At 38.8% G+C, this 24,003-nt stretch overlaps 1 protein-coding gene across 1 annotated transcript; it reads left to right on the forward strand.

The window, feature by feature from the left end:
- On the forward strand, positions 575 to 21,782 carry LOC18601776 (auxin transport protein BIG). Its single transcript, XM_018119438.1, has 14 exons — positions 575 to 930; positions 1,262 to 1,368; positions 3,903 to 4,068; positions 4,161 to 10,240; positions 10,731 to 11,336; positions 11,438 to 11,618; positions 12,091 to 12,325; positions 12,407 to 16,951; positions 17,029 to 17,251; positions 17,647 to 18,045; positions 18,386 to 18,529; positions 18,701 to 19,726; positions 20,134 to 20,628; positions 20,729 to 21,782. The coding sequence occupies exons 1-14, from the start codon at positions 666 to 668 to the stop codon at positions 21,506 to 21,508; spliced, it is 15,252 nt and encodes a 5,083-aa protein (XP_017974927.1). The 5' UTR covers positions 575 to 665; the 3' UTR covers positions 21,509 to 21,782.

Consider the following 24,003-nt stretch of genomic DNA (forward strand, 5'->3'; position numbering starts at 1 on the left):
TGATATATTATTTATTATTCTATATTACGTGATATTGATATGATATATTGACATATCATAATGAATAATAACGTGACATACTGATATGATACAATAACATGATGATGTGATAATTTTCATAATTTATATCAATACTATATAGACGTAACAATGACAAGTAGTATTAACATTTTGACTATCGATAATTAATCAATTGTTAATTATAAAGATCTTAATTGATTTTATTTAAATATTTTTAAATAATTTAAGAATTTTTTAAAATATTATATATTTTTCTTTTTATATTAATGCTCACATTTTTCTACATTTTTCTAATTGGATGGAAATTTGGAAACATGAGAGAGAAAAATAAAGCAAACGGATGCCAAGTCACCCACTGTTCAAAGACCCCAAAAAGTAACACTTCTACGGAAAAAGAATAAAAAAGCAAAAGTCGGTTTTCACCATTTTTCTTTCCCTTCCTAAAAAACCAAAAAACTGAGAAAAACAAAAACATAAAATTTCTCTGCACCGCCTCATGATTTCCATTTCTTTCAGAAATACCCTTCCATTTCACTGCACTCTTTCCTTCCTCTCAATAAACCCCTCTCTGCCCCCTCACAAAAAACCATACAGACACACTCTATCTCTCTCTCTCTCTCTTTTCTCTCTTTCTTTGTCGAAAAATGGCAGATCACTTAACGCGACTCTGCCAATTCCTCGCCGAGGAGAAGCTCTCATCGTCGTCCTCATCGCTTGATCTTCTCCAGAAGCTTCGGTCCGATGAGTCGATCAAGCGAGGGCTCCAACAGTTCTACTTGATGCTTATAACCGGCCTCGACCCGATCGAACCCGCTTCTCAAACCCGGTTTAAGTCTTGGTCCGATTCTCAGATTCTTTCCCTTGCTTATTTAGGTTCCTCTATTACCTCGGTCTTTCGATCCCTCTCAGGTTCGTTTCTTTGTTTATTTATATTTAATAGCTTTTAGGAACTTTTTACTTTTTTGAATAAATATGTAGAATTTCATCTAGTTTTAAGCTTGTAAACTGATTATGTTACTTTCTTTTTACTATAAAATTTCTAAAATTTAGAAGACTCTGTTTCGATTATTTTCTCATGTTGTTTCTTGATTTTGTATTTTCTATAATTAGATTTTTTATATGATGGACATTTAGGAATGATTCCTATTTGTTTCTGAAGTGAAGAAATGCTGGGTTTTTTTTTTCCTTTTTTTTCTAATGATGTGGGATTAGATGCATTGAAATCTTCATGTTTGAGCAGTGGAACAATTGGAACCAATAATTGTTGCGGTAGGAAGGAAGTTGGTGGAATTTACTGTTTGCTTTTTGGAGAAATCAGACTTCAGTTGTGATGATTTGAGTCTACAGGTTTGATACAAAAACTCTGTTATTTCATAATTAATTAATATGTTAAAGTTGTATAATTTGAATGTCTACTGCTTAAAATAAGGCTATAGTTGATGTTTGTATATGTTTTTATGGCCCTATATCCTATAACACATTGATTTATGTAAATAATATATTGCGCTAAATCCAATAAGGACATTGAAGTGTGTACAGATCTAGTGCATGAATTATGTAAAGGTTTTCATGTTTTACTTTTCCTTCCCTCTTATTTCTTTCAAAAGAAGAAGAAGAAGAAGAAGAAGAAGAAGAATCAGATTCTTTGCTCATTTTTACAAAAAAGTACTTAATTTAGTTTGAAAAAAATCCTTTGTTTGCCTTTGAGTTGTAATTGACTTGTTACTCCTTGTAGTGTAATGATTATTATGAAAGTTGAAGTGCCTTTGTGTTTAAAGTATCTTTAGTTATCTCGAGTGCTCTCATATTATAGAACAGGTTTTGTGTAGCCTATGTCTTGTACTATTAGCTTGCTTACTCCAGAGCTTTAGTGTGTGTAGTCTGTTTGACTTGCACAAAACTTAAATAATTGAACCTTGGTTTTCAATTTGTTCTTGGCATTATGATTTTTAATTAGTAAATATTAAATATGTGAAATGTTGCTATTTGAAATGCAAATATTTATGTGATTGGAAGCTTTTTAAGGCATTGAAGATTAGGAAAGCATATCCCTACATGCTTGGTGGAGTAAAGAATGAGTGGATGCTAATGACATGTCTAGCTAGTGTTAACATTATTAGCAACACGCTTGCTAGTACTGGCGTTGGCATGGGGAGGTTTTGGAGAATTTTCCATGGTGGCTTTAGTGGACTTAAAGTCAGAAAAATTTGAGAGTTTTAGGGTTTATGGTTGTGGAGAATATGGTTGAGGGTTAGTGTATAGCTTATGGTTTGAGTTGTTTAAGTTTTGATTAAATATGGGTTTAATTCTAGCATAACTGGCTGTAATTAAGTAGCTGCTGCTAGGGATTTTGGGTTGTTATTTTAGGGAAAACTGGTGGGAGTTGGGATTGCTCTAGGAAGGGAAAGAAACAGAGGAGAGAGAGAACGAAATGTGCAAGGCAAGTAATATACTAACTTTTATTTCATTATTCAAAGCCTACCATCTATAAAGTAAAAAACAAGGAAGTGTTTGTTGAGTCTGGACAATTCGTTTATCCATTACATCTTGGATTCAACCTGCAAGCTAACTGATAAATGCATAAAGGCTGACTTAAAACTTAATAAAGTTCAAAGTTACTAATTGCTCTGTTACACGGAAACTTCCTAAACTGCTAAAAATTATGCAGAAAATAACAAGAGAAGTTAATCATCCATGGTTACGTAAATGCATACTGTTCAATGACCTCAGTTTCTTGCGCTCATATGCTGTGTTACTTGTGCATCGAACATAAATTTAAGTGGGAATAGGTGAAAAATCTCTACTTGAATAGAAGGCCATAATAAATCCTAAATGAAAGCATTTCTGATAACACCAATTACAATAGGCCTATCATGTGGGCAAGGAAAATGGGACAATACACACACAAACAGCAAATGCGACAACAAATAGTCAGGGCTTGATAATTTGGGAATGTTAAGTTTGAGGTAGTAGACAAACAGAGTTTCTATTTTGTAAGGACAAGTTTGCTGGAATTTCAGGTGGCAGAGAAGGGTTTTTGGTCATTGTGATAGGAACTTTGGTTCCTTCTTTCAGGTAATGACAATATAATTGTCTATAACTGAGTCATCGGAACTGTTGGTGAGAGAATAATCATACTTCTTTCTAGGGGTGAAATCCCCCAATGGTAGAAATGGCAACTTCTTTGCAAAGAAAATTCCAATGTTTGCAAGTTTGATTATTGATTGGTACCCCTATGCGATTCATGAAGGAAATTGTTTTCGTGTGGCAAAGTGACAAAAGAATTAGTTAGATTATCAGTGTGTGTATAACATAGAGCAGTCATCAAATTTTTTGTTGTTGTTGTTTTTTTTTTTTAATTTTCGAAAGATGGATTTTCTGTGTGATAAAAGTAATAGCTGACTTATGATTGTGGGTGGCATAGAATAGCTGTCCAGTTTGTTGGGCTTATTATGTCTAAGATTGATTATCTTTATCAGCTAGAGAATGTCTTTCAGTGTTGGGAATGAAGACCAAAGAAGGAATCGATAGGAACTTTAAACTCTAGAAAGGAACTTGCTTTTATTCATATAACTCAGTGTATGGCTCTACACATAGCACAAGGGCATAAAATGATTTTTCTAGCCGACCCAATTAGTAGGAAAAGGCTTGGTTTTCTATTTGCTGTAGAAAGTTGAGGTACTTTATTCTTTTGGCAGCATCTGGATCTCATTGTAGTTTCCATGAATTTAAATATGACACTATTTTGTCTCACTTATTTTCTTGTAATAATTATTTGAGTTGTTTGTTTGTTGATCTTAGACATTGTTTTCTTCGTTATTTTCCCACCGTGCTCATTGTCACTGACGTATTTTTCACATAATTTCTCTTTGAATTTTCAGAGTAATATGATACAACTTTTGGAGATTATATTGGGTGATGGAACAGAAAAAATCGTTGATTCATTGCAGCCTGCCTCTGTAAATAGTCTTGTAGACTTGTTGCCAATAGTTTCTAGCAATTCTGGTGGTATTGAGCTGGATGACCTCATAAAATGTGGTCTTCAAGGTATCTTTGATTCTTGCTTATTCTTATTTATGTTTTTTAGTAGCCTGCATTTGTTACTGATTAGGTTTGTTCTCCAAACAATCCTTGAGAAGGGTTCAAGTGCTCGAGGGCAGAGAAGCAAGTGGATCGACTTCTATCTGCATTAGCTTCTGAGTGTGTGCAATCTGAAAGACAAGCTTCAGGGTTTTATGCTCCCACTTTCCACCAAGATTTGAATTGTCTAATTTTCCTGTCCCAGCATTGGGCAGTTGCTCATGCAGATTGCATCCAATGTTTAATTTTGCTCTGCAAAGAGCTTGTTGAACTTCCTGATATATTTGATGAAAGGATGGTAGGTTCAAATTTTCGGAAGAGACTTTCCTTCAGTCTGAGGATTTTGAAGTTACTTGGATGTCTTATAAAGGATGTGCCATATGTGGAATATGATTCCTCTTTGTTAGAAGCAGTTGCATTATGTGCTGATGTATTGCCAAATTTGTTTAGACCTAGCTTAGAATTTGTAAATAACGTTGCTGCTACTGAGGGTAATTTTGAGAGTCTTGTACTGTTGCTAGTTGAAGAGTTTATTCATCTTGTTCAAGTCATTTTCTGCAACAGCAGTGTTTTTCAGAATGTCCAAGCATGTATGGTTGTGTCTATATTGGAACATCTCAACCCTTCTATATGGAGATATAACAAGGCTGCTGCGACCATAAAGCCCCCTTTAGCCTACTTCCCTCGAACTGTTGTTTATATCCTGAAGCTCATTCAGGATCTCAGAAGCCAAAAACATGAATTCGTTGATCTGAAGGAGCTTGACACAGAACTTGTTGGAGGTTGTGCTCATTTGTCAAATGATTCCCCTTCATGTCATGTAAGTCTTCAGAAGGTTCCCTTGCTAAAGAGGTTTACTGTTGATGAACTATTGAGAATGGTATTTCCACCATCGAGCAAGTGGGTGGACAATCTGATGCATCTTATTTGTTTCCTTCATTCTGAAGGTGTAAAATTAAGGCCGAAAATGGAGAGGTCAACTAGTTGTGGAAAATCTAATTGCTCCTCAGAATTGGAAAATGCTGTTTGTCATGATGATGAAGCCCTTTTCGGTAATCTTTTCTCTGAGGGTAGTAGGTCATTAGGATCTGCGGATGTATGTGATCAAACACCAGCTGTAAGTTCTAGCTCCAGCAATTGCAATATGCCAATGCAAGCTGCTTTGGAACTGTTGAGCTTTCTGAAAGGATGCATCTTCTCTCCTGACTGGCTTCCTTCCATTTATAAAGATGGTTGCAGAATGCTTAATACAGACCACATTGATATTTTGCTTTCCATACTCAACTGTCAGGGATGTCATTTTGAAGATAACTTTGCAGCTTCTCATGAAGAGAAGAAGAGTGGGCATATCCATGAACTTTCTTTTCAACTTCTGCACAATCTTCTTGCCCGACATGCATTGTCTGATTCACTTGAGGATTACCTAGTTGAGCAAATTCTGAATGTTGAAAATGGTGTCTTTGTTTATAATGATCAGACCTTAACCTTGCTGGCACATGCACTTTTCTCTAAGGTGGGCTTAGCTGGAAGTCGGTTGAGAACCAAACTATACAGAGGATTTGTTTCTTTTATTGTTGAGAAGGCAAAAGCTATTTGCTCAGATTGTCCTAACCTGAAGGAGCTTCTGGTCACTCTTCCATCTGTGTTTCACATTGAGATTCTTCTCATGGCATTCCATTTATCACCTGAAGGAGAAAAGGCGACACTGGCAAACTTAATATTTTCTACCCTTAAAGCAATTCATGTTCCATCTGCAGGTTCTTATAGCACACAGCTTTCATGCTGGGCTTTGGTAGTTTCAAGGTTGATATTATTGCTTCGGCACATGATATTACACCCATGTACTTGCCCACAATTGTTGCTGCTGGATTTGCGATCAAAGTTGAGGGAGACCCCATGTTTTGTTTCTCAGGTGCCTATGAATTCCACTGATAGTTTTTCCTCCCTGGCATCATTTGCAGCAAAGAATATGACTGGCACTTTGGTTGAGGAAGAGCCTAGCAGCAGTAGCCTGATCAACCAATTGATTGATGTTGCATACCTTCCTTCTCCACTTTGCATAGATGATCTGGTCATTGGATCATTATGTATGAGTTGGGATGACCTGTGTGCAAACTTCTCATATATTCTGGGGTTATGGAATGGTAAAAAAGCAGCATCTATGGAAGACCTTATTGTAGAAAGGTATATTTTCTTACTTTGTTGGGACATTCCTACTATGAAGTCCTCATTGGATCATCAGCTCCAACTGTGGAGTAACATGCAGACTCTGGACATATCTAGCATAGAACATTTCATTCACTTCAGCCATTCACTTTTGGGCCACTGTAATGTTATTGGCAAGATTGTTAACTTTCAAAATCTTGTGGTTGGTTTGTTAAGGCGCTTGCATGCTGCGCACATGCAGGATAACATTGAGAACCTAGGATGGGATTTCTTGAGAAACGGGATGTGGATGTCTTTGGTACTCTCTTTGTTTAATGTTGGCATTGGAAGATATTGTGTGAAGAACAACATCCCTGGAGTTGGTTCATTCTGGACAGAGAACAGACCTAGGGATAATGAGTATATCAATTCTGCAGAAGACTTCATTTCCTGCTTGATTGCAGATGGTCAAACTTCAGAGCTGTTGAGGATGTTCTCATCCTTCTTAAACAGATATTTGCAGGCCTATGAAAAGGCTTTCCTTGCTACCCTTGGTGGTAACCAGCATGATGAGAATATGTTCTCTTCTGTGCTGCTTCTCAAGCAATCTAAATTTGACAAATTCCTCTGGGATGAACTTCTTAAGAAGTGTGGTGTAAATTCTTTTCAGTTGGAGTCTGTTCTTGACATTTTATTGAAGTTGGATGGAGCTGTTGAGAAGAAAGCTTCTGGCATTTCATCTAAGGTGTTTTGGGAATGTATATTGCATGGTTTTCCCTCTCATCTTCGAACGTCTAGTGGAATCCTTCTTTCTTGTATTCTTAACATAAGGGGGATTATTTTTACTTTGGATGGGTTACTGAAATTACACAACTTGAAAGAAAATATTTTCCTGGAGACAGATGTACAGCGCCAAATTCTTGATTCATTGATGAGTGTTAAATTAGATCGCATCTTTGAGAGTCTTCATGAAAAATGTGAAGATGTTTGTCTCAACTTGAATGCTGGACTGGATCTGTCTGATTATACTGAACTGTTTCTACTGAAGCGCATGGAAGGGTTTCTAAGAGATATGCACTCTAGAGATCTAGGTGACACCAGTGTCCTTGAATGGGTAATTATGAAGACAATTGATACCATGGATGCCCTCAGGAAGGATCCTTCGAAGTCTGTAATCTTCAAATTTTATCTTGGAGCTGAAAATATGTCTGAACAGCTCAAAGAACTGCATGGATCACAGCGTGGTGATATATTGGTTCTTATTGACTCAGTGGGTAACTGTTGCTCTGAATCAGTTAATGTAAAGGTTCTTAACTTCTTTGTTGATCTTTTATCTGGAGAGCTTTGTCCTAATCTTAAACTGAAGATTCAGAGTAAGTTCCTTAGCATGGATTTGCTTTTCTTGTCCAAGTGGTTGGAGAAGAGGCTATCAGGCTGCATAGCTGAAGCTTTGGAGGGGGTAAACAGTGCCAAAGCAAATTCTGTTTCTCTGAGAGAATCAACTATGAATTTTATTTTATGCCTTGTGTCATCACATTCTGAATTACAATCAGAGCTACACAATCATTTGTTTGAAGCTGTATTGGTCTCACTTGAGACTGCATTTTTGCAATTTGATATTCATACTGCCAAGTCATATTTCCATTTTGTTGTTCAACTTGCAAGAGGGGAGAGCTCAATGAGGTTACTTTTAAAGAGGACAGTAATGCTGATGCAGAAACTGGCAGGTGAGGAGCGTTTGCTGCCAGGATTAAAATTTCTCTTTGGCTTTCTTGGATGTTTCTTGAGTGATTGTGGCTCCTCTAGGAATACTACAGAAAAGTGCTCTGGAAAGCCTCCATCTATTAGTAGTCTTGTGGTGGGCCCTGTGGCTTCTAGGCCAGTGGGATCCAGGAAGAATTCTGATACTTTGGTTCTTTCTGCAAATCGGGATGGGGCATCTGCTTCTCTTGAGTGTGATGCAACTTCTGTAGATGAAGATGAGGATGATGGGACATCTGATGGTGAGGTAGCTAGCATAGACAAAGATGATGAAGAGGATACTAACAGTGAAAGGGCTCTTGCTTCAAAAGTTTGTACATTTACTTCTAGTGGCAGCAATTTTATGGAACAACATTGGTATTTTTGTTATACCTGTGATCTAACAGTATCAAAAGGCTGCTGCTCTATTTGTGCTAAAGTTTGTCATCGTGGTCATCGTGTTGTTTATTCTCGCTCCAGTCGGTTTTTCTGTGACTGTGGAGCAGGAGGTGTTAGGGGTAGTAGTTGCCAATGCTTGAAGCCTCGAAAATTCACCGGAATTGATGATAGTGCACTTACTCGTGGTGGCAACAATTTTCAGTCCTTTTTACCTTTCTCAGAGGATGCAGATCAGCTGCCAGAAAGTGATTCAGATGTGGATGAGGATGTTGGGGCAGATATGGAGAACTCACTCAGGTTATTCATTCCGAAAGAGCTTCAAGATGGGATCTCAATGTTGCTTGAAGAACTTGATGTTGAGAGTCAGGTGCTTGAACTTTGCTCTACATTGTTGCCTTCTATAACTAGCAGGAGGGGATCCAACCTTTCAAAAGATAAGAAAATTATTCTGGGCAAAGACAAAGTGCTTTCTTATGGCGTAGAGCTCTTGCAATTGAAGAAGGCATACAAAAGTGGGTCCTTGGATCTGAAGATAAAGGCTGATTATTCAAATGCCAAAGAACTTAAATCACATTTAGCTAGTGGTTCTCTTGTCAAATCATTGCTCAGTGTCAGTATTCGAGGTAGACTTGCTGTTGGAGAAGGTGACAAAGTTACTATATTTGATGTTGGGCAGTTAATAGGACAAGCCACTATTGCACCTGTAACAGCAGACAAGGCCAATCTTAAGGCCCTATCCAAGAATCTTGTTCGTTTTGAAATTGTTCACCTTGCATTTAATTCTGTGGTAGATAACTATCTTGCTGTGGCAGGCTATGAAGATTGCCAGGTTCTTACTTTGAATCCTCGTGGAGAAGTGACTGATCGTCTTGCCATTGAACTTGCCCTGCAAGGTGCATATATCAGACGAATAGAGTGGGTACCTGGTTCTCAGGTTCAGTTAATGGTGGTTACTAATAGATTTGTCAAAATATATGATCTATCCCAGGACAACATCAGTCCTATGCATTACTTTACATTGCCAGATGACACAATAGTTGATGCAACACTGTTTGTGGCCTCTCAGGGAAGGATGTTTCTTATTGTCCTTTCAGAACAAGGGAGCTTATTCAGGCTGGAATTATCTGTGGAGGGTCATGTGGGGGCTACACCTTTGAAGGAAATAATTCATATTCAGGACAGGGAAATTCATGCTAAGGGCTCATCTTTGTACTTTGCTTCTACTTATAAGTTACTTTTCTTGTCCTATCAAGATGGCACTACTTTGATAGGTCAGTTAAGTGCCAATGCGACATCATTGGCTGAGATATCTTGTGTCTATGAGGAGGAGCAAGATGGTAAGCTAAGAGCAGCTGGACTGCATCGATGGAAAGAGTTACTGGCTGGAAGTGGGTTATTTTGTGGCTTCTCAAGTGTGAAATCAAATTCTGCACTTGCAGTATCTGTGGGGGCTCATGAGTTATTTGCACAGAATCTAAGGCATGCTGTGAGCTCTTCCTCACCTTTAGTTGGGATAACTGCGTATAAGCCCTTATCCAAAGACAAGGTCCACTGTCTTGTTTTACATGATGATGGGAGCCTTCAGATATACTCTCATGTCCCTGTCGGAGTTGATGCCAGTGCTAGTGCCACTGCTGAGAAAGTTAAAAAATTGGGTTCTAATATCCTTAATAATAAAGCTTATGCAGGCACTAAGCCAGAATTTCCCCTTGACTTCTTTGAGAAAACAGTTTGCATTACAGCAGATGTGAAACTGGGTGGTGATGCAATCAGGAATGGTGATTCTGAAGGAGCTAAACAGAGCTTGGCATCAGAAGATGGCTTCCTAGAAAGTCCAAGTCCTGCAGGATTTAAGGTATTGCACTATGTTCCTTTTTCTTCTTATCTGTAGCTTTATGGCTATTAGTTATTCTATGTTTGGCTTTGGTCAGTGGCTGTTATAATATTTGCTTCTAAACTCTGGAGTCTGTTTTTAGTAGGCTGTGAGTGGGATTCCCATTAACATCGCTGTGATGTAAATTGCCATTTAATGAGTTAGACTTCTCTATAACAACATTTCTACTGTTTATATAGCACTTAAAACTCTACCTGGCAGCATGTGCATGGTGCTGACATTATGTGGTGCTAAACTTAGTGATCACCTACCATTAGTTCCAAAAACATCTGAAAAGTGTCAATCTTGTGGGAAAAGTTGCAGGGGCAGGTTGGGAAGCAATTGTTCTTGACCAATACTGTGCTTCATCAGCCTGCTACATATAATCGTATTTTCTTTGTTTTGTTGAAGTCTTAAATGTTAATCTCTTTGAATATTATGATTGAATTGTCTTTTGTTTTTTTTTTGTCAGATATCTGTTTCCAATTCAAACCCTGATATTGTCATGGTCGGTTTTCGTGTGTATGTGGGTAATCACTCAGCAAACCATATACCTTCTGAGATTACCATTTTCCAAAGGGCAATTAAGCTTGATGAGGGCATGCGGTCCTGGTATGACATACCTTTTACCGTGGCTGAATCACTCCTTGCTGATGAAGAATTCATCATCTCTGTTGGTCCAACCTTCAGTGGCTCAGCCCTGCCAAGAATAGATTCACTCGAAGTTTATGGTCGAGCTAAAGATGAATTTGGTTGGAAGGAAAAAATGGATGCAGTGTTAGATATGGAAGCTCGTGTTCTTGGTTCCAATTCCTTGCTTGCAGGGTCTGCTAAAAAGAGCCGGTCAATGCAGTCTGTTCCTATCCAGGAGCAGGTAGTGGCTGATGGTCTTAAGCTTCTGTCCAGGATTTATTCTCTGTGCAGGTCACAAGAAGAGGAGCTAAAAGCAGATATGAGCAAGCTCAAGAGCAAGCAGTTGTTGGAAGCAATATTTGAGAGTGACAGGGAACCCTTGATGCAGGCTGCTGCTTGCTGTGTCCTGCAGGCTGTGTTTCCTAAAAAAGATTTATACTACCAGGTACTTACCCTAATGGAATCTCTATAACCTAATACTGAATTACCTGACCTGGCTTACATAAATGTATCATTTAGTCTCTAATGAGAATTTTTCTCATCTAGGTTAAGGACACTATGCGTCTTCTTGGGGTGGTCAAATCAACATCTCTTCTTTCTTCAAGACTGGGAATTGGTGGTGCTACAGGAGGGTGGCTTATTGAAGAGTTCACTGCTCAAATGCGGGCTGTGTCTAAAGTTGCACTGCACCGTCGCTCCAATTTAGCCATTTTCCTGGAGATGAATGGTATAATCTCTATGCATTGTTTCTCTATATGAAATCCTGGCATATTAATTTGTATTTGCTAAGGAATATCTGTGCCTGCTCAAGCTTCCCCATGTAGCATGTAGGCCTTATGCATCTTGAACGCCTTCTCTGCCTGTAACTGAAAAAACCGCTAATGAAGCTTGAAATTCTTGTTGGCTGGCTGTAGTTTCATGTCTCTTGGTATTCTCATTTTTGCTACTGTCAATTTTGGGTCTTTTTTTTCTTTCTTTTTTTGCCTCAAACTGTTAATATTTTAGTTAAGGTTGTTTTCCACCTTGCAAATATCTGACGAAACTTTATATCCAGCAAGAGGGTTAGCACCTTGTTTAACTTATAGAATGATGGTTGACTTTGTTTTGCATGTAGGAAACGTTTTACTTATTTATTTTTGGATATGATGAGGTGGGGTGGGCCTGACTCTATATTTCTAAAATCATTTTTGTTGATGTAGGTTCTGAAGTGGTGGATGGGCTTATGCAAGTTCTGTGGGGAATTTTAGACTTAGAACTGCCTGATACACAAACAATGAACAATATCGTGATATCTGCCGTGGAGCTCATTTACAGTTATGCTGAATGTTTGGCTTTGCATGGAAAGGACACAGGGGGGCACTCTGTCGCACCTGCTGTTGTATTGTTTAAAAAACTTATGTTTTTTCCGAACGAAGCAGTTCAAACTTCAAGCAGGTATTTGTTGTAATAATTGCTGCTGCATATTGATCTATTTTATTTTTTTAGGAGCACAGCTCACTTTTGCTTCTCCTTCAGTTTGGCCATATCATCAAGACTGCTCCAGGTTCCATTTCCAAAACAAACTATGTTAGGAACTGATGATGTGGTAGAAAGTGCTGTAACGGCCCCTGTGCCTGCTGATTCATCTGGTGGAAATACACAAGTCATGATTGAAGAAGATTCAATAACCTCATCTGTTCAATATTGTTGTGATGGCTGCTCTACTGTTCCCATACTAAGGCGCAGATGGCATTGCACTGTGTGTCCTGATTTTGACTTATGTGAGGCTTGCTATGAAGTTCTAGATGCTGATCGTCTTCCCCCACCCCATTCTAGAGACCATCCCATGACTGCAATTCCAATTGAAGTGGAATCTCTTGGAGGAGATGGCAGTGAAATTCGCTTCTCCACAGATGATCTGAGTGATTCAAACTTGGTGACATCTGTAACAGATGTCAGCATGCAGACTTCTGCACCTTCAATTCATGTCTTGGAACCAAGTGAATCCGTGGAGTTTTCTTCTTCAATGACTGACCCTGTTTCAATTTCTGCTTCAGAACGAGCTGTGAATTCGTTGCTTCTGTCTGAGCTTCTTGAACAGTTGAAAGGGTGGATGGAGACCACTTCTGGGCTTCGAGCTATCCCTGTTATGCAACTTTTCTATAGATTATCATCTGCTGTGGGTGGACCTTTTATTGACAGCTCAAAGTCTGAAACCTTAGATTTGGAGAAATTAATTAAATGGTTTTTGGATGAAATTAACCTCAATAAACCTTTTGTAGCCAGAACACGATCATCTTTTGGAGAAGTGGCAATCCTTGTCTTCATGTTTTTCACCTTGATGCTTCGAAACTGGCACCAGCCTGGAAGTGACGGTGCTGCTTCAAAAGCAACTGGGAATACTGACACTCCTGATAAAAGTGTTACTCAAGTCTCTAGTTTGGTTTCCTCTCTGTCTTCTTTGTCAGATCATGACAAAAATGACTTTGCATCCCAGCTTCTTCGGGCTTGCAATTCTCTTAGGAACCAAGCTTTTGTTAATTATCTAATGGATATTCTGCAGCAGCTAGTGCATGTTTTTAAGTCCCCAGCTGCTGGTCTTGAAAGTGCCCATGGTTCAAATGTTGCTTCTGGATGCGGGGCTCTACTGACAATCCGAAGAGATTTACCTGCTGGTAATTTTTCTCCATTCTTTTCAGATTCATATGCCAAAGCTCATCGGGCAGATATTTTTATGGACTACCGTAGGCTATTGCTGGAGAATGCATTTCGACTGGTGTACACCTTGGTAAGACCGGAAAAACAAGACAAGAATGGGGAGAAAGAGAAGGTTTATAAGACATCCTCTGGCAAGGATTTGAAGCTTGACGGATATCAGGAAGTCCTCTGCAGTTATATCAACAATCCTCATACAGCATTTGTGAGAAGATATGCAAGGAGGCTTTTTCTGCATCTCTGTGGAAGCAAAACTCACTACTATAGTGTTCGGGACTCTTGGCAATTCTCAACTGAAGTGAAGAAACTATACAAACATGTAAATAAATCCGGTGGATTTCAAAATCCTGTTCCATATGAAAGAAGTATTAAGATAGTTAAATGCCTCTCTACAATGGCTGAAGTGGCAGCTGCCCGGCCTCGGAACTGGCAGAAGTATTGCTTGAGACATGTCGATGTTCTGCCCTTCCTAATGAATGGGATATTTTATTTTGGTGAAGAGTCTGTAATCCAGACTCTTAAATTATTAAATTTGGCATTCTATTTGGGGAAGGATATGAATCACTCTTTGCAAAAAGCTGAATCTGCGGATTCTGGAACCAGTTCAAACAAATCAGGAGCACAATCTCTGGATTCAAAGAAGAAGAAGAAGGGTGATGATGGAATTGAATCTGGCTCAGAGAAGTCTTTTGTGGATATGGAGGTGGTTGTTGAAATCTTTACAGATAAGGATGGTGATGTCTTGCGGCAATTTATCGATTGCTTTTTATTGGAATGGAATTCAAGCTCTGTGCGTGCTGAGGCCAAGTGTGTTCTTTATGGCGTGTGGCATCATGGGAAGCATTCATTCAAGGAAACTGTGTTGGCAACTCTATTGCAAAAGGTCAAATGCTTGCCAATGTATGGTCAGAATATAGTGGAGTACACTGAACTTGTCACTTGGGTACTTGGCAAGTTCCCTGATAACAGTTCAAAACAACAGATTGAACTTGTGGACCGCTGCTTGACTCCTGATGTTATTAGGAATATATTTGAGACACTTCATTCACAAAATGAACTCGTAGCTAATCATCCCAATTCTCGCATATACAACACCTTGAGTGGTCTGGTAGAATTTGATGGTTACTATCTTGAGAGTGAGCCATGTGTTGCCTGCAGCTCTCCTGAGGTTCCATATAGCAGAATGAAACTAGAAAGTTTGAAATCTGAAACCAAGTTTACTGACAACCGCATCATTGTAAAATGTACTGGAAGTTACACAATCCAGACTGTGACCATGAATGTTCATGATGCCCGTAAGTCCAAGTCAGTAAAAGTCTTGAACCTGTATTACAACAATCGACCTGTGGCTGACTTGTCAGAGTTGAAAAATAATTGGTCATTATGGAAGCGTGCAAAGAGTTGTCATCTTGCTTTCAACCAGACTGAGCTGAAAGTAGAGTTCCCCATTCCAATCACTGCTTGTAACTTCATGATTGAGCTTGATTCATTCTATGAAAATCTTCAAGCCTTATCCCTTGAACCATTGCAATGCCCGCGTTGCAGTCGACCTGTTACCGATAAGCATGGAATTTGCGGTAACTGCCATGAGAATGCATATCAATGCAGGCAGTGCCGCAACATCAATTATGAGAATCTGGATTCTTTTCTATGCAATGAGTGTGGATACAGCAAGTATGGTCGGTTTGAGTTTAACTTCATGGCAAAGCCAAGTTTTACATTTGATAGCATGGAGAATGATGAAGACATGAAGAGAGGGTTGGCAGCTATAGAAGCTGAATCAGAAAATGCTCATAGGAGATATCAGCAACTTCTGGGCTTTAAGAAGCCCCTTCTGAAGATTGTGTCAAGCATTGGTGAAAATGAGATGGATTCACAACAGAAAGACACTGTCCAGCAAATGATGGTCTCTTTGCCTGGTCCTTCATGTAAGATAAACCGCAAAATTGCTCTTCTAGGTGTTCTTTATGGTGAGAAGTGCAAAGCTGCTTTTGATTCTGTCAGTAAAAGTGTTCAGACACTGCAGGGTCTTCGTCGGGTTTTAATGAATTACTTACACCAGAAACATTCAGATAATTCAGGGGCTGCATCAAGGTTTGTAATTTCCAGATCCCCAAATAACTGCTATGGCTGTGCAACGACATTTGTTGCGCAGTGTCTTGAGATCCTACAGGTGCTATCAAAGCATCCAAATTCTAAGAAACAACTTGTTGCAGCTGGCATATTGTCTGAGTTGTTTGAAAATAATATTCACCAAGGTCCTAAAACTGCTCGTGTCCAAGCTAGGGCAGCACTTTGTGCTTTCTCTGAAGGTGATATTAATGCAGTAGCAGAGTTGAACAGTTTGATACAGAAGAAAGTCATGTACTGCCTTGAGCATCATCGCTCCATGGACATTGCCGTTGCCTCTCGTGAGGAATTGTTATTGCTTTCAGAGGTGTGTTCCCTGGCTGATGAATTCTGGGAATCAAGATTGCGTGTTGTTTTCCATCTTTTATTTTCTTCTATAAAATTGGGTGCAAAGCATCCTGCCATATCAGAGCATATAATTCTTCCTTGTTTAAGGATTATATCTTTAGCTTGTACTCCTCCAAAGCCTGATACTGCAGAAAAGGAGCAAGGTGTTGGCAAATCCGCTCCAGTTACACAGCTGAAGGATGAAAGTAACTCAACTGTATTTGGGTCCCATGGTGGTAGTGTCAGTTCTAGTAAATTGATGACAGAATCTTTGGAAAAAAATTGGGATGCTTCTCATAAGACTCAAGATATTCAATTGCTCAGTTATTCTGAGTGGGAGAAGGGAGCTTCATATCTTGATTTCGTCAGAAGGAAATATAAAGTGTCTCAAGCTGTCAAGGGTGTGGGCCAGAGGTCTCGCCCTTATAGAACTGACTTCCTGGCACTCAAATATGGACTAAGGTGGAAGCGCTCTGCTTGTAAAACCAAAAGCGACTTGTCAGTATTTGAGCTGGGATCATGGGTTACGGAACTTGTTTTGAGTGCTTGCTCTCAGTCTATTAGGTCTGAGATGTGTATGCTAATTAGTTTACTTTGTGCTCAAAGTTCATCGAGACGATTTCGGTTGCTGAACCTACTGATGGCTTTGTTACCAGCAACTCTTGCTGCTGGTGAAAGTGCTGCAGAATATTTTGAGTTGCTATTCAAGATGATTGATTCAGAAGATGCTCGTCTTTTCTTGACGGTAAGGGGATGTCTAGGTACAATTTGTAAGTTGATTACCCAAGAAGTGGGCAATATTGCATCACTTGAGAGGAGCCTGCATATTGACATTTCACAAGGGTTCATCCTCCACAAGCTCATAGAGCTCCTTGGCAAATTTCTGGAGGTTCCCAATATCAGATCCAGGTATCACTACTTCTTACTATTTTCTCTGTTAATGAAATTTCCCCCTTGTCTTCTAATTGATTTCCTTTTGACAACAGATTCATGCGGGACAATTTGCTGTCTGAAGTCCTCGAGGCACTTATTGTAATTCGTGGTTTGATAGTGCAGAAGACTAAGTTGATCAGCGATTGCAATCGACTTCTAAAAGATCTTCTAGATAGTCTTCTGCTTGAAAGTAGTGAGAACAAACAGCAATTCATCCGTGCTTGTATCTGTGGTCTGCAGATTCATGGGGAGGAGAAAAAAGGAAGAACTTGTTTGGTATGGAATCTTTAATAAATTATCCTGTTATTTTTGTTTATTTCCTGTCATTGTTCTGTCTTGGTACTGTCAACAATGTTTAAAACTAGTACTCAAAACTTTTGATACCATCAAAGCTGATGGTGTCACACTGAATTTTGCTTATCCAGTAGTCCTGAGTTGAATTTGTTTATACAATGGTAAAGAGATCCATAGGTGTTGGAGGTTATCCTCAGATCTCATTTCTTTTCCAACTGATCTGTTGATGAGAAGCTAAACTATGTGTTTGGTTGAGATTGTGCACAAATGTTCATGGTTAAACCTGTCTTTGTGTTCAAAAATAGAGAAATTTAAGAGTGATTATAATAATGCAACTGCTGATTTGAACTAATTTCATTTATATGAATTTATGGCAGTTTATTTTGGAGCAACTCTGCAACTTGATCTGCCCATCAAAACCAGAGGCTGTGTATCTGTTGGTTCTAAACAAGGCTCACACACAGGAAGAGTTTATTAGGGGATCAATGACCAAGAATCCATATTCAAGTGCTGAGATTGGTCCACTGATGCGTGATGTTAAAAATAAAATTTGCCATCAATTGGATCTGATAGGCCTTCTTGAAGATGACTATGGCATGGAGCTGTTAGTAGCTGGGAATATAATTTCTCTTGATTTGAGCGTTGCTCAAGTTTATGAGCAAGTGTGGAAGAAGTCAAACAGTCAATCCTCCAGTGCCATAGCTAATTCTTCATTGTTATCCTCTGGTGCTGTAGCCAGAGATTGCCCACCGATGATAGTGACTTACCGACTTCAGGTTTGTTACTGTTCTTTCTTGTGAATGCCTTGTGCTTTTTGCCTTGCAATCATTCAGAAAGGACTTCTTGATTCAACCATGCAGGAATCTCTTTTCCCACTTGCGTAATGTCCTTAAAGATGGTTTTTTTATAGGAATCCTTATCTTGAGATAGTGGTCATTTAACTTAAAATCTCGCTTGTCCTCTCTGTTTTCTGCACTCTGCTTTTCCAACTAAAGTCCATTTTGGGCAGAGTTTATGAAACTCAATGTGAAAAATTGGACTTGGCCGAGAGTTTGAGACCAAAAGTGATCTGTCATTTATGTTTTTTTTTTTTAACTTATTGTACTCAATTGGCAGGGTTTAGACGGTGAAGCCACTGAGCCTATGATAAAAGAATTAGAGGAAGACAGAGAGGAATCACAAGATCCAGAGGTCGAGTTTGCAATAGCTGGTGCAGTACGTGAGTATGATGGGTTGGAAATCTTGTTGCACATGATTCAGGTGTGTGGGTTATTTCTTTAATATCTGAAAAAGGACCTTAGACTTTTAATCTAGGTTATGATCCAACTACAGTTCTTGTTTATTTGTCATGCATAAAATTTTGAAATAGGTTCATAATGGGACAAATGGTTTTAAAATGAATTAATGTTTATCCTTACTTCGAATGTACAGCGTTTGCGTGATGACTTCAAGTCCAACCAGGAGCAGTTGGTTGCTGTTCTCAATCTCCTCATGCATTGCTGCAAGATAAGAGAGAACAGAAGGGCCTTATTAAGGCTAGGAGCTTTAGGTCTACTTCTTGAAACAGCAAGGCGTGCCTTCTCTGTGGATGCCATGGAACCGGCTGAAGGCATTCTTTTGATTGTGGAGAGTTTGACATTGGAAGCAAATGAGAGTGACAATATTAGTATTTCACAGAGTGTTCTTACTGTCACCAGTGAGGAAACTGGCACTGGAGAGCAAGCAAAGAAAATAGTTCTTATGTTCCTGGAGAGGCTGTGTCATCCTTCAGGGCTTAAGAAATCAAACAAACAACAGAGGAACACTGAGATGGTTGCAAGAATATTGCCCTACTTGACTTATGGTGAACCTGCTGCCATGGAAGCACTTATCCAGCATTTTAGTCCGTACTTGCAGGACTGGGGTGAATTTGACCGGTTGCAGAAACAGCATGAAGACAACCCTAAAGATGAAAGCATTGCTCAGCAAGCAGCCAAGCAAAGGTTCACCGTAGAAAATTTTGTTAGGGTTTCAGAATCACTGAAAACAAGTTCCTGTGGGGAGAGGTTGAAGGATATAATCCTCGAGAAGGGCATTACAGGTGTAGCTGTTAGACATTTGAGTGAGAGCTTTGCGGTTGCAGGGCAGGCTGGCTTTAAATCTAGAGCAGAATGGGCATCAGCTTTGAAACTGCCATCTGTCCCACATATATTATCAATGCTCAGGGGCTTATCAATGGGACACTTTGCCACTCAAGGATGCATTGATGAGGGTGGGATCTTACCCTTGCTCCACGCTTTGGAAGGTGTAGCTGGAGAAAATGAGATCGGGGCAAAGGCAGAAAATTTGTTAGACACACTATCTAATAAGGAGGGTAAAGGAGATGGATTCTTGGAGGAGAAGGTGCGAAGGTTGCGGCATGCAACTAAGGATGAAATGAGACGTCGTGCTCTCAGGAAGAGGGAAGAGATGCTTCAGGTACTCTTCATTGAGTTTAGTACCTCTGCTTATACATGTTGTTGCATGCTTCTTGCAGGAAAGAGGAACTTGCCATTCTAGCTGATTATTTCTGTTTGTATATCCATATGAACATTGCCTTCTACTTCCATTTCTTTTGCTTTGGAAATTGTAATTGTGAATGGTTTTCAATTATATAGTTGTCTTTCTTTTGTATCGGACTCATAGCTTCAAGTGTACTGTTGCTGTTGTAAGTGTACATATTTTTAGGGATGAAGCTTATGACAGTTGTTTAATGAAGCTTGTAGAAACAGATTACACATTTCAAACGCTGCTTTTTCTTAGTTTTTCTTTTATTTATTTGTGTATTTTGGCAAGAAAAGCTGAAGCAATTCCTTTCATTGTGTTTTCTTTTGGCAACTGTACAGGGACTTGGAATGCGACAAGAAGATGGTGGTGAGCGAATTGTTGTTGCTAGGCCTTTTCTGGAAGGTTTGGAAGATGTGGAGGAGGAAGAAGATGGGCTGGCATGCATGGTTTGTCGAGAAGGCTACAGTTTGAGGCCTACTGACTTGCTGGGTGTTTACTCTTACAGCAAGCGAGTGAACCTGGGTGTTGGCACTTCAGGAAGTGCCCGTGGAGAGTGTGTTTATACTACTGTTAGTTACTTCAATATTATTCATTTCCAGTGCCATCAGGAAGCCAAAAGAGCAGATGCTGCTTTGAAGAATCCGAAGAAAGAGTGGGAGGGGGCTACTCTCAGAAACAATGAATCACTTTGCAATTCTTTATTTCCTGTAAGAGGTCCATCAATTCCATTAGCGCAGTATGTTCGCTATGTCGATCAATACTGGGATAACCTCAATGCCCTTGGTCGTGCTGATGGAAGTCGGCTCCGGCTGTTAACTTATGATATTGTTCTGGTATGCTCTTCCATTTAGCTTGTTATTAACTTTCCTGCACGTTTCATTTTTAGAGATCATGCCTTGTATATCTAATATTTTCTGCATATTTTCTGTATAGATGCTAGCTCGATTTGCCACAGGGGCATCCTTCAGTGCAGAGAGTAGGGGTGGTGGAAGAGAAAGCAACTCCCGCTTTTTACCCTTCATGATCCAAATGGCTCGTCACCTTCTTGAACAGGGAGGCCCCTCTCAGAGACGTAACATGGCCAAGGCAGTGGCAACATACATAGACTCCTCAACATTAGATTCCAAGCCCATCAGTGTTGGAACTCAAACTGAAGAAACTGTTCAATTCATGATGGTAAACTCAATGCTTTCGGAGTCGTATGAGTCATGGCTGCAACATAGACGTGACTTTTTGCAACGTGGAATATACCATGCGTACATGCAGCATACTCATGGTCGGTCAACCGCTAAGATAGAATCATCAAGTAGCAGCAGAAGTCCTGCAACAGAATCTGGTGGTGATGAGCTACTGTGTATTGTTCGACCAATGCTGGTGTACACTGGATTGATTGAGCAGTTGCAGCAATATTTTAAGGTTAAGAAAACATCATCAAGTTTGGCATCTAGCAAAGGGGAAGGAAGTTCCACAGGAGGTGAAGGGGAAGGGGAAGGGCTGGAAGGTTGGGAGGTGGTGATGAAAGAGCGGCTATTGAATGTGAAGGAAATGCTAGGGTTCTCCAAGGAGCTGGTGTCATGGCTGGATGAGATGACATCAGCTAGTGATTTGCAGGAGGGATTTGACATCATTGGTGCATTGGGCGATGTCTTATCCGGTGGATATTCAAAGTGCGAGGATTTTGTGCAAGCTGCTATCGCTGCAGGAAAAATGTGAGGCTTAAGATGGAAAGAGATGGGTGTTGTATGTATGTATGTATGTATGTATTTTGGTTGGTTGAGCCTAATTTTGTTATTTTCATTACATAAGCAAATTAGGGGTCTAAATCCGACATAGAGAAAAATATGTTGGAACACACGTATTTCTTTCCTTTGATAATAAAAATCATTGTTCCTCTACTCTGTCTTGCCGACCGTAGTAGTGGTGTCTCTGTTTGACAGTCATTTCAAGTTTTACCCGTATTATATATTGTTTTGTATTGGATCTTTCATTGACAGAAAAATTGAAAACAAAGCATCTAAAGAGAAGCTTTAATCAAATCATGTCCTAATCTTGACAGAATCACCTAATCTTTCGATACATACAACAAGTACAGGAGAGATTGTGAGCTAATCTACCTACTCCCTTCCAGCAGCTAATCTTGTCTTTTCCATTCCAAGACATTTCTCATCAAACACAAAGGAAAAAGCGTGAAGCCCTGTTGGACAAATGGGCTGCACGACTCTCGTGGCCCATGGGTTTTGCTGGGTCAGGATCGTCCAATTTTTTTAATGAATGCAAAGCCCACCCTAAATTTTCTTTTCCTTATTTATTTTTAATATGGTAGAGAGAAAGAACCAATATCTTTAAAGTGATTTGAAAAGAAGCAAAAAGTTTGTATTGGTGAGGGATATTAAATTCCAACACATAAGTATTTATTTCATGAATATTTTAATAACAATTTGAAAATAGTTATATATGCTACAATTTTGGTTTGTTTTGACAGAATTATTTTTTTAATAAAATTTTTCAAAATTTTGTGATGACACGAGTAAAAGATGTTAATTTTCCAACCTCACATTTGTTCTTGTACAGAAAATAAAAGAAATAAAAATGTCAAACACGATTAACACTCAAACATTTGTCTCAATGAATGTAACTATTTTCCATTCAACAATAAATTCTTATTTTCGTCCAATAATTCTTAAAAGGAAAGAAGAAAAACATTGTATAATGTAGATAGCAAATTAATGCCTTGAGTTTCACCTTGAAAGGCACTCAAGGTTTCATGACCCAAAATCCCACTAATGATCACTCTCATTACAAGGAAGTTTTTGATTCCAACCCCTTACAGAGCTAATCACATTCTAAATATGTTTATGTACAAAAATGACTCAAACCAAATTGCTTCTGCTTCATTTAGATTTCCACCATAAAATTGGTGCAAATATCCCTTCAATACAACCTCTCTTGTATTAGTCTTATCAAATCTTAAAGAGAAATCAATACAAATTTGAGCCCTCCAAATCAATGTTAACCCAAAGTCCAACCATTTCAAGTTTCTGGCATTCTTTGTTGGTTGAAGATGGGACCATGATCATTTATCAATCTCTCTTTGGTAGGCGTGACATATTCTGAATTGACCATTAAAGATGACAGCTGTGACTGTGTCTGTGAGTACCCCTCAATGCTTCATGGACAGATTTTGCGTGGAAACAAATACGAAAAAGACCCATCTGTGAAACTTAAAAAAGTTCACCACTTCTGCAACATTGCCTCTCTCTCTCTCTTTTTAATTTTTTACAATCAGATCTAAGGTTCCAACCCAATGCCAAGGACCGACACATGGCTATTTTTCCCTTCAACTAAAAGTGAAGCTAATTTAAGGAAATGGCATGTCCCATAATTTTTCTTCTCCTTCGTTGGAGTGAAGGAATCGTGTATGTACTTGCATGATTCAACAGGCCCTTTTTATGATTATGTAATAAGGTCCATACATTCTCTGTTTGGTCTCCGTCTCTAGAGTTGAGAGCTTTAATGGATGATGGCCCTCCTCTCCCCCATGACTGTCCCACGCTAAGCTGACTATCATATTTTTTGAGATGATATCATCCACTGTCCTTCCCAGTTCTAGTACATTGCTTTGAAGAGTTTAAATTCGATATGTATGTGTCTGATATAGATATTTTATAAAAAGAAATTGAAAAGTGTGGGAGCAACATACATAACTTCTACAGATGTATTGATTGAATTCTAATCATTTACATTAATAAATACATGCCTGCACATAAGTACATACATATGTGTCCTCATTGCATGCAATTCAAGGTATAATTGGTAAGGAAGAGAGGGGCCAAATTTTACATGTATTTGTATAACGAAAACAATTAATATATGTAGCTTTCAAAAAAGATGTTTAAACGTCTTTATATTTGTATAATACGATCACACGTTAGTAAGTATACGTTGATAAAATGTGAAACATGTTCATATATTCAAATATAATTATCCTATGTAAAAGCAAAATCATATATTTCTCCCCACGATGATTTTTTTTTGAATAATTACGTAATTTTATTACTGAATGTCATAATTTAAATTACCATGGACTTTATAATTACATAAAAATACAAGCATAAAGAAGAAACCCCAAAATGCTATTTCCCGGATTTAGTTCTTATGTACTCAAAAATATTTGTTTACTCTTGCATCGTTACATATCCTTTGCAATG

Source organism: Theobroma cacao, chromosome 4 (genome assembly GCF_000208745.1).
Source record: "Theobroma cacao cultivar B97-61/B2 chromosome 4, Criollo_cocoa_genome_V2, whole genome shotgun sequence".
Classification (NCBI taxonomy): Eukaryota; Viridiplantae; Streptophyta; class Magnoliopsida; order Malvales; family Malvaceae; genus Theobroma; species Theobroma cacao.